At 43.9% G+C, this 13,055-nt stretch overlaps 1 protein-coding gene across 1 annotated transcript; it reads right to left on the bottom strand.

Moving 5' to 3' along the window:
- Positions 1–11,100: 11,100 nt before the first annotated feature.
- On the bottom strand, positions 11,101–12,505 carry LOC143909217 (uncharacterized). The gene is made up of 3 exons (XM_077427119.1): positions 12,380–12,505; positions 11,189–12,308; positions 11,101–11,141 (listed from the first exon to the last, which is right to left on the bottom strand). Exons 1-3 carry the CDS (start codon positions 12,485–12,487, stop codon positions 11,101–11,103), a joined length of 1,269 nt encoding a protein of 422 aa, XP_077283245.1. The 5' UTR covers positions 12,488–12,505.
- Positions 12,506–13,055: the final 550 nt, after the last annotated feature.

Here is a 13,055-nt window from a genome sequence, read left to right as displayed (position 1 = left end):
CCCTGTCCAGCTGTGTTAGTCTGATAAGTAGGTCAACTGAATCACGAGCTACTAGAACTATATCGTCTGCGAACCGAAGGTGACTCAAAAAGCGACCATTGATGCTTACTCCGGCTGTATCCCAATCCAATTTCCTGAAAACTCCCTCAAGCACCGCATTGAATAACTTGGGCGAGATTGTATCTCCTTGTCTTACTCCTTTTCCTATGCTATGCTCACATCACTACATTTTGCATAATAAATAATAGTTACTAAGTCACAAGAAAGCATTATTACCTGGTGGTCGAATGTGTTGTAAGATGGATATTTCGTTTAAAATATCGTTTTTGTCTTTTAGTCGACTGGAACATACGTTATTTCTTCCCTTTTCTTCCATCCATTGTAAGTACTCAGTTCTTAGACTTTCGTACAAACAAACGCTGAACGATATGCATATGACACGACTGAACAAAGAAGCGGGACGCGTAAATACATTCATAAGCGCGAGCGACCGAAACAGCATATTACGAAAGATGCATGTTCCCAAACGTTGCAAGTACATACAAATATTTCCCGCTCGCATCAATAATACATCAATAATATTCGATGTTTGGGAATTTGTGCTCGATGCAAAACGCGAGCGCACACACACACACACTCTCACTCACTTTCGTGGTAGTTCGGGCTGTAGCTCGAAGACAGAAACAAAAACAACATTTTTTATAAAGCGATATTCAAAAGTGACGCTGCTATCCAACCCTCTTAACGGCGGCTCTTTTTAGTATTAAAGCTGTCGGTTCCCTCATCACTGAGGATCGTGACTATGATGTGCGGTCAATCAGCTGCCTCCATTCAGTTCTAAATTCGGCCAGGCGAAGACTTGCTACCGTGGAAGCGCCCGTCGCTGCAGATACTTGGTCAGTCCAGCGTGCGGGGGATCTGCCTCTGGCTCTTCTGCCTTCGACGCTACCAACCACAACCAACCGCTCCAGGCTCTCCTCACCTCTTCGTGCAATGTGGCCGAAGAACTGCAATATACGTTTCAGGCATATTGTTGACAATCTATCCTTGATTTTCAATTCTTCAAGAATAGACACATTCGTGCGTTTGTCGGTCCAAGGCACGCGCAGTAGCCGTCTCCAGGACCACATCTCGAAGGCATCGATTCTCCGTCTATCCGCCGCCTTCATGGTCCACGTCTCGACACCATAAAGGCAGACAGAAAAAACGAGACTCTTCACGAGATGGATTTTGACAGCAGTTGTAATGGCTCTATTCTTCCAAATCTTCGTTAGTTGTGACATTGCCGATTTTGCTAATGTAATCCGGCGCCGTATTTCCAATTCGCTGCCGCCGTTGTTAGATATGAGTGACCACAGATAGACAAAATTATCGACCACATCTATACCGTTTAAAGCTGAGTTGTTGTTTTGCAGCTGTTGGTGACGGTCAATTATCATAATTTTTGTTTTGGGGCGGTTTATCTGGAGGCCAAGCACATTACTCTCTGTCTCAACACGACGGATCAGTTCGGCCATTTCTTCATGATTATTAGCTATGAGCGTTGTGTCATCCGCATACCGAAGATTGGATAGTTTTTTTCCACCAATGGACACTCCACCCTTCCAACCATCCAGTCGTTCCCCTATCTGCAACTTGGGGACCTGAGCGGTTGCATGGAGCTCTGCTCTGAGCTTAATAATTACTCTTGACGTGTGTTTCCATTTATGATATATTTACATATATTGACAGTTTATTCACAATCATAATATTTATTAAATTAGTACCAAACATTAACGTTAACGTTGAGTACAAGTATCCAATATCAAATATTAAATTATCAAAACTAAATATTAAATAATTCAACACTCAATATTAAATAATCAATTATGAAATAATTCAACACTCAACATTAAATAATCAATTATGAAATAATTCAACATTAAATATCAAACCATTCACTCAATATTAAATATGAAATAATTCAACGTTAAATATTATCAATACTGAAGAGTATTCAAAGGTAAGTGGAGTCAGGTCGAGGTACAAGAAAACACGCAGGCAGGTTCCAAGTCTTTATTGCTGCTCGTCCGGTGGAGGTCAGGATCCGAATGCCACCGATCGAGAGCGTACCATTCTTATATCATAGAGCGCTCAGCGCATACACGTATTATCATTGGTCAAGGAGTCGGGTGCAGCCTTTGGTCGCAACGCCCGACTCCACCATTGGTCGGCGTCACCATGACGTCACCGGTCTACGGGGCGTCTCTCTATGTAACGTTACATAACCCCCTTCTTAAGAGAGATCGTCCCGATCGACCCATTAATTTACACTTAAACAATTACAAAATAGTTACATACAATTACAGTCAATATTCGACGGCCTTATACCTTGCGAGTCTATCCAGGTGCACCACCATTAATCGGTTTGAGCCGTCGAATTCCCTGCGTATCCTATATACTACGTCACTAAGTTTGGTCACTATGGTGTTCGGTCCTTCCCACAGCGATTGCAGCTTTGGTGAAAGCCCTGGAGTCTTGGCAGGGTTGTACAGCCATACTCGGTCACCTGTTTCGTACGCCGGTTCGGTTCTGCGGACGTCGTATCGCGTCTTCATACGGCTATTCTGCATCCGGAGGTGGGCTCTGGCGAACCGATGTACCTTGGCCATGTCTTCGGTCAACTTCGTGGTATATCGGTGTGGATCCTGAGGTTCGCTGTCTGGTGGAGGGCCCCCATATAGTAGGTCCGCCGGCATGCGCAGTTCTCGTCCGTACATCATGGCTGCTGGTGATGCTCCTGTCGCATCGTGTTGGGCCGCTCTATATGCCATGAGGAAGTGCGGAACCAGCGTGTCCCAGTCGTCCTGCTCGTCGTTGACGAACTTCGTCAAGTGCGCCCGCATGGTTCGATTGAGTCGCTCGACCATTCCATCGGACTGAGGTCGGTATGGTGTTGTTCTCGTTTTGTGTACGCCCAGCCGGTCCAGTGCCTGACGGAACAACTTCGACTCGAAGTTTCGTCCCTGGTCAGAGTGCAGCTCGTTCGGGACGCCTAGCCGCGTGAACACTTGTTCTACCAGGGCGTCTGCTACGGTCTCTGCCTCCTGGTTCGGTAGTGGAATCGCTTCCGGCCACTTCGTGAAGTAGTCCATGGCCACCAGTATGTATCGGTTTCCTCGTTCGGTGGCCGGGAGTGGACCCAGAATGTCGACTGCCATTCGTTGTAGTGGCGTCCCCGAAAGGTACGGTTGAAGTGCCCCGCGATTCCTTCGGTGTGGTCCGTTGTGGGCCCCGCACTGTGCGCATCGTTCGCACCACTGGGTGACGTCGATTCGACACGTCGGCCAGTAATATTTTTGGCGCACGTTTCGGTACGTTTTATTGATACCGAAGTGGCCCCCCGTGGGCGCGTTGTGCATCTCCCACATGATTTCGGGTATCTTCTCAGTCGGCACCACCAGCTGCTTTGTGTGACGTGTTCCCGCGGTGTTCTCCCATCTCCGGTACAGCTTACCGCCTTCCACCTCCAATGCGTCCCATTGGGTCCACAGTATTTTAAGTTCCTGCTCCTCAGCAGATACTGTTTCCCACGGTGGTCTCGTTCCGGCGTTCTTCCACTCGACGATTTTGTCGATCGTCGAGTTTGTCATCTCGTTGGGCAAGATCCCTACGAGGGCAACTCGTGCTTCCGGTTCTGCGGGTTCTACTGGTTCCGTTCGGGCCGAGTCGTTTTCTTGATCGGTTGTCTCTGCGCGTGAGCATTTGGGACACTCTTCCGTACACGGCCTTCGCGATAGTGCGTCCGCGTTCCCGTGCTTTATCCCCGGTCGATGAATGATGGTCACGTTGTACTGGCCCAGAATTTCCAGCCACCTCGCCAACTGGCCCTCCGGTCTTTTGAAGTTCTTCAGCCACGTTAACGCTGAGTGGTCGGTTCGTAACGTGAACTTCGAGCCCGATAGGTAGTGGTGGAAGTGTTGAATGGCTTTAATTGCCGCCAATAGTTCTTTTCGGGTCACGCAATAGTTTTGTTCGGGTTTGTTCATTGTCCGGCTGAAATACCCGATCACTTTCTCCACCCCCCCTTGAACTTGAGACAAAACTGCACCGATGCTATGTTGACTGGCGTCGGTGTCCAACACATATCGCTCTCCCGGCTGGGGATACGACATAATTGGCGTGGTAGTCAGCGCTTCTTTCAACTTTTCGAACGCTTGTTCGCACGTCGGTGTCCACTTGAACTCGCGCCCTTTTTCCGTTAGCTGATGGAGTGGTTTCGCGATCTCGGCGAAATTGCGCACAAATTTTCGGTAGTACGTGGCCAGTCCCAGGAAGCTGCGCATTTGGGTTTGTGTTTTCGGAGTCGTCCAGTCCCGCACGGTTTGGACTTTCTTCGGATCTGTCGAAATTCCTTCGGCTGACACTCGGTGTCCCAGAAATTCGACCTCGCGGCAGCACAATCGACACTTGTCTGCATTCAATTTAAGGCCGGCTGCCTGTATCCGTTCGAACACATTGTTTAAATGCACCAAGTGTTCGTCGTAAGTTTTGCTGTGCACGATAATGTCGTCTAGATACACGAGGACATTGCTTATGTCACCGACCACTTTTGTCATTAACCGTACGAGCGTCGCTGGCGCGTTACACAACCCGAATGGCATCACTTTGAACTGAAACAGACCGAACTCTGTTACGAACGCTGTCTTCTCGCGGTCTTCCGGGGCGACCGGTACCTGCCAGAATCCGCTCTGCAGATCCAGTGTGCTGAAGTAGCTCGCTCCGTTCAACTGGTCGAAAGTGTCGTCGGTCCTCGGGATGGGGTGTGAGTCTATTTTGGTGACGGTGTTCAGTTTCCGGTAGTCCACGCACATCCTTAGCGACCCGTCCTTTTTGGCGACCGGAACTACCGGTGACGCCCACGGCCCGTGCCCCGGTTCTATCGCGCCCTGCTTCAGTAAGTCGTCGATCATAGCGCGTACTTCCTCTTTCCGTGCTAGCGGTATCCTTCTCGGCGGCTGTTTCATCGGCTTCGCGTCTCCCACGTCGATGGTGTGGACCGCCTTGGTGGTCCTTCCTTGGTCCTTCTCGTCCCGGGCGAACGCTTTCCGATTTTCCCGAATCATGGTCTCGAGGCGCCGTTTCTCTTCTGGCAGAATATCGGCCCTCTCGAGTAACGCCGTGATCTTCGGGTGGGGTACTTCCCCGCGGATGCTCTTGACAGCAGGTGCATTTTTCTTGCCTTTCTCGCGTTGCACGCCCCTGATGATACACTTCTCCTCTCCGCCCAACTCGAACGTAGCTCGGACATGTCTCAGTGCGTCCAGTCCCAACAATATGGGATCCTGGATATCCGCCACCGCTACGTTCCACGGAAACTTTTCGCCCTGCAGATTAAGGGTCACCCGTATCCATCGGTGGATCTTGATGGTTTGGCCCGCCGCTTGCCGCGCTCTGCTGTAATGGCCCTTCACTACGGTGTAATCTTTAGGAGAGATCTTCGCGAACAGTTCCGGGTTGATCACCGTGATGCACGCCCCGGTGTCCCCCACCATTCGACACGGCACGCCTCCGATCTCTCCTTTCACGACAAACGAGCCGGCCGTGCCGCTGCCGTCCAGTTTGTTCACTCCGGGTGTTTTGCGTGCACCGGTGATCGGTCTGACCCGTAACAGGCCGATCACTGCTCGTTTCCCGAAGCCGCCTCCTCCTCGTCGTCTTCATCCTCGTCGTTCGTTGGCTCCAGCTTCCGGACCCTCTTCTTGCGGCACAACCGGCTAATGTGTCCCGTTTGTCCGCAGTTCCAACACGTTGGAGTAGTAGTGGCTGGTCGCGCTGTCTGGTCCGATGACACCCATCGTGGGGGTCGCACGGCCGGTCGAGATGGTCTGAACGCTCCCGCGTCGGGACGTACTGTTCTCGACGTTGGTTGTGCCGACCGTTGTTCCTTCGCTTCGAAGATGACGGCTTGTCGTGTTGCGTCGGCTCTGGTTATCACGTCCGCTGTAGTCGGGGTGATCCGGAGCGCGCCAAGTTTGGCCCGTAGACTGGGGTACGTGAAGGAGTTCGCCGCTATGCACACGGTCATGCGTTCGACTGCTTCGGCGTTCGTGTGGACGCCCTCCAGCATGTCTTCGCAGAGGGCTCGTATCGCGTCTACGTGGTCCGCGGCTGGTTCTTCCGCACTCCATCTTCTCTGTTCCGCTGCCGCATGGCATGCAATCGGTGTGCCCTGTCGTCTGAAACGTTGTGCCAGCTCTTCCGTCAATTCGTCGTAGCTCAGCGTCGATGGCAGCTGACTGGCGAAAATGGCGGCCGCACCTCGGAGTTGGCAGCACAGTCGGTCCTCCAGGTTCGTAGTCTCCTTGTTCAGCCGTGCAGCAAACTCGAAGTGGTTGAGGAAGTCCTTCCACCGTTCAGTACCGTCGAACGTGGTGTAGTCGTACCGGTGGGAATGTTGCCGCACCCCGTACGTGTCTCGCTGTGTGGTCCGCCTGTCCTCGTAACATACCTCTGATCTCCTCGGTGGTTCTGGATGTACGTCGGCTTTCGGCTGCGTTGGTGTCGCAGACTTCTCCCAGGACTGCAAAAACGTGGCGAAGGTGTTTTGCAGGGACTGGACCTGCTCTTGGCAGCTCGCCATTCCCTGGCTTAGCTCCTTGTAGCTCGGCTCCGGTGTCCTTGGCACCCGGCTCCTCGACACCCGGCTCCTCAGCTCCTCCCGTCTCCGTCCTCCGTTGCTCGGCTCCCCAGGGCTTTGTTCTCGATTCGGCTCCATTTCTTCCGGCAGCGATGAAGACCCCGAATCCGCACCTTTGTGGCTCCTTGTCTCAACCATGTAGATCCCACTTCTGACACCAGTGAAGAGTATTCAAAGGTAAGTGGAGTCAGGTCGAGGTACAAGAAAACACGCAGGCAGGTTCCAAGTCTTTATTGCTGCTCGTCCGGTGGAGGTCAGGATCCGAATGCCACCGATCGAGAGCGTACCATTCTTATATCATAGAGCGCTCAGCGCATACACGTATTATCATTGGTCAAGGAGTCGGGTGCAGCCTTTGGTCGCAACGCCCGACTCCACCATTGGTCGGCGTCACCATGACGTCACCGGTCTACGGGGCGTCTCTCTATGTAACGTTACAATACTATCATTAATAAATCAATCGACGTTAATAGTAAATTATTATCAAAAGAAATGTGATCGAAATTATGTGGGTAATTATGTAAATATGAAAATATACTTTTTAGTATACGCTACAATATATTATGTCATGTGATAAAACCGCATATTTTTGATGTTCACTACTTTGATATTGATATTGTTTTCTATTAATATATTTATTATTATTGTTTTCTTTTGATGTTATTATTTTATTTGGTTCGGTGATCATTGGTCACAAAGCGCTCCCCCAAAAGTCGCTAAAATCTCTATAGCGGAACATTTGGCTGCCAAAAAGTCCATCGTACTAACGATAGCTACATATCATACTAACGAAAACTCGATTGCCAAATATTCCGCATTCGCGGTTTTCATAGCAAAAATAGTATTTGTGACCATCGCAATGTGACTAATAATCCAATTACCTTTTATTTTTATACTATACGTTTTATATTATATTTTTCATATTATGTTATTTGCTTAAATGGGTTTTTGCCTGTAAAATAAATAAATTAATAAATTCATAAAGATCTGGGAATTCTGCTTTCAATTTGATCCAAAAGGACACAAGTGAAATTGTGGTTTTAAAACACTGATTAAGTTTTCAGTTGACAACCAAATACCACTTTCAATGCTTTCTAGGTATATGATTTACGGTAAACGGGCTACCTCGCAAAAGTGAATCGTTTGCGAATCGCGTGCGTATCTATTTGTTTGAGATATTATCTATACGGGATCCTTTTTTGGGGGCCATAAAATAGATTTAACCTGCTGTTATTTCGTGATTTTCTGTGCCCAACATTCAACGGTAATTGGACTATTCGTCACATTGGGGTGGTCACAAAGACAATTTTTGCCATGAAAATCGCGAATACACAATATTTGGCACTCAAGTTCTCGTTACTATGATAGTTATCGTTAGTATGATGGACTTTTCGGCTGCCAGATGTTCCGTTATAGAGATTTTAGTGACTTTGTGACGAGTAATTTGTGACCAGTTATCACCGAACCCATTCAACACGTGTATTCAAAACTTCTTTAGAATCTAGGCTGAAAAACATTGGTATAAGATATAATGAGTTTAGGGACGATGATTGGTTGTTTAATAAAAACAATTGTTTTGAGAACAAAGATTTTAGTCAGTTTGAAGTTTACATCAACATGGCACATGTCAGCAAACTCGAGGTGTAAATTTGTGACAAATCTTGATAATTTCAAACCAGTTATCAACAATATTCCGTTAATCACAGATATTACTAACAAACCAACCAGTAGATTTTATGACAAAATCACTAATAACCATACTAACACACTTGTGAAGAGTCTCGGTAATTACAACAAGATATCTACACCTTTCAGGTATAAACACAGATTACCTAAACGCAATCTGCTTTAGATTTTCGAATTTAGAGTCTTTAGTATGATAAGATGTATTATGATAATTTATAAGAATTGTACATAAATAGGCTTTTGACCTCTTTTTATTCCAATCACGTGTACATTAACATTTGAATAATATAATACTATGATTACTAACAAAAATAAAATAGAAAATGATCAGACTATCAGTAGCTATTAAAATAGATATAAGATGCATTAAGAACATAATCTAGTAATAATAAAAAGCATTTAAAAATCAAAATCAAATCAGTTTTATATATTAGGTAAATCGAAAAGAAATGTCATTTTTTTGTTGCGTCACTTTGAAATCAGTTTGTCAACGGTTGCCGTCGAGTTAACACGTCGTGGTTAGTATCATTTTGAAGCTCTATTAGTAATCTTTCATTTTTGACATTTGTTTTATTTTTTTGGCCTTAGTAGAAAAATGCAGAGGCCTGAGATTGAAGAAACACATTTGCGATATTTTATGCTATTTTTATTTGACAAAGGATTAAAGTCAAAAGAAGCTACCCAGACCATCTGTGATATTTATGGAGACATCTTGGATACTCGAAAGTGCTATAGATGGTTTAAAAAGTTCAAAAGTGGCGATAGATCATTAAAGGACAAACCAAAAACAGGAAGACCCCTTAAAATCGATGATGACACCCTGAATTCATTAGTGGAATCCGATCCGCGCAAAACAATACATGAATTGTCACAAGACCTTGGTTGTCCACGTACAACAGTTCAAAACCATTTAAAAAGGCTTGGAAAAAAAAATAGACAGGGTGTATGGGTACCGCACGAACTTTCACCAACGGCCATAGATCAACGCGTAACAATATGTTCATCTCTATTGTCCAGAAACGAAACAGATCCATTTCTAAGACGAATTGTTACTGGGGATGAGAAGTGGGTCCTTTACAGTAATTCTCGGAGAAAAAAACAATGGTTATCATCGAACCAGGTACCTGTGCCTACCCCTGACGACCTGGCCAACATTGACGTTGAAAAAAGTTCTCCTATGTGTATGGTGGGATGTTTTGGGAATAATTCATTACGAATTGTTGAAACCTGGACAGACGGTTACTGCAGAGTTGTATTGTGCTCAATTGGAACGATTAAAGACGGAACTGTTAAAAAAAAGATCAGTTTTAGTCAATAATCAAAGAAGGATTTTACAGCATGACAATGCAAGACCTCATGCAGCAAGGATTACCCAGGATAAAATAAGAGAGCTGGATTTGGAAGTTCTTCAACATCCACCGTATTCACCTGATATAGCACCTTCGGATTATCATTTATTTAAATCGATGGAACATTCTCTTCGTGATAAAAAAATTTCAAATGTCGAAGAAGTAAAAAATCACTTGGATTTCTATTTTAATAATAAGCCGCCAGAATTTTATGATCGAGGTATTAAAAAACTGCCTATATTGTGGAGGAAGATCATAGATAATGATGGAAAATATTTAATAGAATAATTATGTATAGTTTTTTTTTTAAATAAATGTTTTGTTGTATCATTAAAAAATGACATTTCTTTTCGATTTACCTTATATTTATGTACATATGTACATATAGGGGAAAACATTTTTATAAACTTCTAATTGGATTAATATGCAATCCTCGTATTCTTGCCGAGTTGAACCTCAATGTTTCAGATTCAGCAAATACAGATCTACTAGATACCGCGAATTGTTCTTCTCACCTGAGGCACGTACCAATTTAATGCTTTCGTCTCCTGTCGCCAGGGGCATCAAGCTCCTCAACCGCATTTCTATTAGATTGGATTTGTTTAACACGTTCAACCCGGCGTGTACCACGCGGATAGTGCTATAGCCGACTATAATTTTACGGTTCCACTGCATTGAGCACCCCAACCCTAAAATTCCTATAAAATTCTAAAGATTTAGGGAAAACTCATTATATAAAGTGATTTAATGCCGTCACGCGTAATTGGGTGCCGATAAGCGTGACAGTGCCGCCACATGGGCAAATGTATGAAATCATGCGCCGGGCTGAATGTGTTAATCTAAAATATACTGATCTGGTTGATTTATTGTTTAGTTTGAGATCGTAGCACCTTATTACTAGAGGTCGGAATCTGAAGGGGCCGGAAACGTGCCGCCTATTGTTCCATTGTTGTAAATTCTTTGTAAAAAAGGTTCGGCAAACCTTTAATAATGCATTTACAATTATATTTTTATTTAATTAATTAATTATATTTTTATATTAATATTTTTACATTTTTATGTTTTTATATCATCAAATTTTTATATTTTTATTTTTCATATTTTTATATATTTATATTTCATGTTTTTACAATTTTGTATTTTTATATTTTATATTTGTTTTATAATTTTTGTATAATAATAATATAATATAATAATAATTCATTTTCTTTTTATGTAGCCATAGTGACGAGTTGGAGTTAATCTGTAAAGTCACTATGGCAAATTTGTAAATAAATAAATAAATATATTGCACAATATCAGATTAACAAGTAATCTTTTTAAACATATGCCGAATTCGAATAGTTTAATTGAGTGTGTGTTTTCACATGCGTGTCGCAATTAGACTTAGAAGCAAAGAATTTCAAGCAGATCGGACATTGATATGGCTTTATCCCATTGTGAATATTAATATGTTCCACGAGTCTACGCTTACTAGTGAGCGATTTTGAACAAATGTGGCATTTGTGGAGTTTTCCACTGTGAGAATTAATATGCTCGATGAGGAGACTTTTAGTGGCGAGTGATTTCATACAAACGTCACAAATGTACGGTTTTGCCATCGTGTGAGATTTCATGTGCTTTTCGAGGTAGCGTTTCGCCGTGAATGATTTCAAACAGATTTCGCACCGATGCGGTTTTATCCCGCTGTGAGATTTCACATGTTTGAGCATGTTACACTTGGAAGTGAACGATTTTAAGCAGATTTCGCAATTGTACGGTTTTATGCCTTTGTGCGAGTTAATGTGATCCACCAGGTTTTTTTTAGTCGTAAACGATTTCATACAAATGTGGCATCGGTGTGGTTTTATCCCGTTGTGATAGTTTATATGCGCTAAAAGGGAACATTTCAAATTGAACGATCTTAAACAAATGTCACATTCGTATGGATTTTCCCCCGTGTGCGATTTGATATGTCTCACCATGTAAGATTTAGTTGTGAACGATTTTAGACAAATTTCGCATTGATATCGTTTTATTCCGTTATGGGTGTTAACATGCTCCTCGAACCTTTGTTTGGAAGCGAATGATTTTAAACATATTTGGCATTTGTGGGGTTTTACCCCGTGCTGAGATTTTGTATGCCTCGCCATATAAGATTGATCGGAGAACGACTTTAAACATATGTTACATTCGTAGGGTTTCTCGCCAGTGTGAGATTTCATATGCCTCGAGAGGCGAGCTGAACGGTTATACGATTTTAAGCATATGTCGCATTTGAAGGAGTTTGTTTTCGTGTGAGATTTCATATGCCTCGAGAGGTGAGAGGAACGTTTGAATGATTTCAAACATTTGTCACACTTGAAGGGTTCCATCCCTGTGTGAGTCTTTAAGTGTCTCGTCAGGGTAGATTTATTATTGAATGATTTTGAACATGTGTCGCATTTGTATTGGTTCTCCCTAGTATGTGCTTTAGCCGGTAGGCTAACTGTGGGTAACTTTGGTTTCGGCGAATTGTGATTGCGTATACAAATGTTTCTGAAGGTGTTCAGCTTTTCCAGGCTGTTATCACACGAACTACATATGGAATCTGGTAAGCTATCGTCTTTGTCGATCTGAAAAATAAATTTAGGTAGTAATGGAATTGAATTGAGATGTCAATATGTGAAAAGTAATTGTGGCCGACATGCAAATGACAGCAGATCGAGATGCGTTGAACCAGTGGATGAGGACTGTCATGAATGGAGACAGAAGACTCGACTGCAACTGAACAGAGACAAAGCCTACACTCCATATCACTTCTAACAGAAGATTAATAACAAAAGCAATCCTGCTGTCAGTTTGAGATATGGTCCTAATCAAACAGTTTCCAACCATATGGTTTATTGTAGATGTCATAGAAATTAAGGTTCGGTGATTACTGGTCACAAATTACTCGTCACAAAGCACTAAAATCTCTATAACGGAACATCTGGCAGCCGAAAAGACCATCATACTAACGAGAACTTGAGTGCCAAATATTGTGTATTCGCGATTTTCATGGCAAAAATTGTCTTTGTGACCACCCCAATGTGACGAATAGTCCAATTACCAGAAATTAAATAGTTTGGTGATTATTCCGCAAATAACGATCTCGCGCACATCACTAAAATCTCGATAACGGAACATCAGGTACACAAGCCTCCATCAATAGAAATTTGCCTACGGGAAATATTGTATAAACGAGATATTATATTGTATCACCTTAGATATTGTATTGTATTGCGAAATATTATATTGTATCATCTTGGTCTTCAGAGTCCACGTCTCACATCCGTGTAGTAATACTGTCCAGACGTAGCTCTTCGCGAATCTCAACCGTG

The sequence above is a fragment of the Arctopsyche grandis genome, chromosome 3, assembly GCF_051622035.1.
Source record: "Arctopsyche grandis isolate Sample6627 chromosome 3, ASM5162203v2, whole genome shotgun sequence".
Lineage (NCBI taxonomy): Eukaryota > Metazoa > Arthropoda > Insecta > Trichoptera > Hydropsychidae > Arctopsyche > Arctopsyche grandis.
The sequence above is the reverse complement of the archived record's forward strand: the minus strand, read 5'-3'. Positions and strand labels throughout refer to the sequence as shown.

Bases quoted from the DNA above. Each gene is read 5' to 3' on its own strand.
- LOC143909217 (XM_077427119.1), bottom strand. From the start codon at position 12,487: ATGGAGTGTAGGCTTTGTCTCTGTTCAGTTGCAGTCGAGTCTTCTGTC. The intron at 12,309-12,379 runs GTCGGCCACAAT...TTTATTTTTCAG, and splicing joins CGATCTGCTGTCATTTGCAT to ATCGACAAAGACGATAGCTT. The intron at 11,142-11,188 runs GTAAGCGTAGAC...AATGGGATAAAG, and splicing joins TTGTTCAAAATCGCTCACTA to CCATATCAATGTCCGATCTG.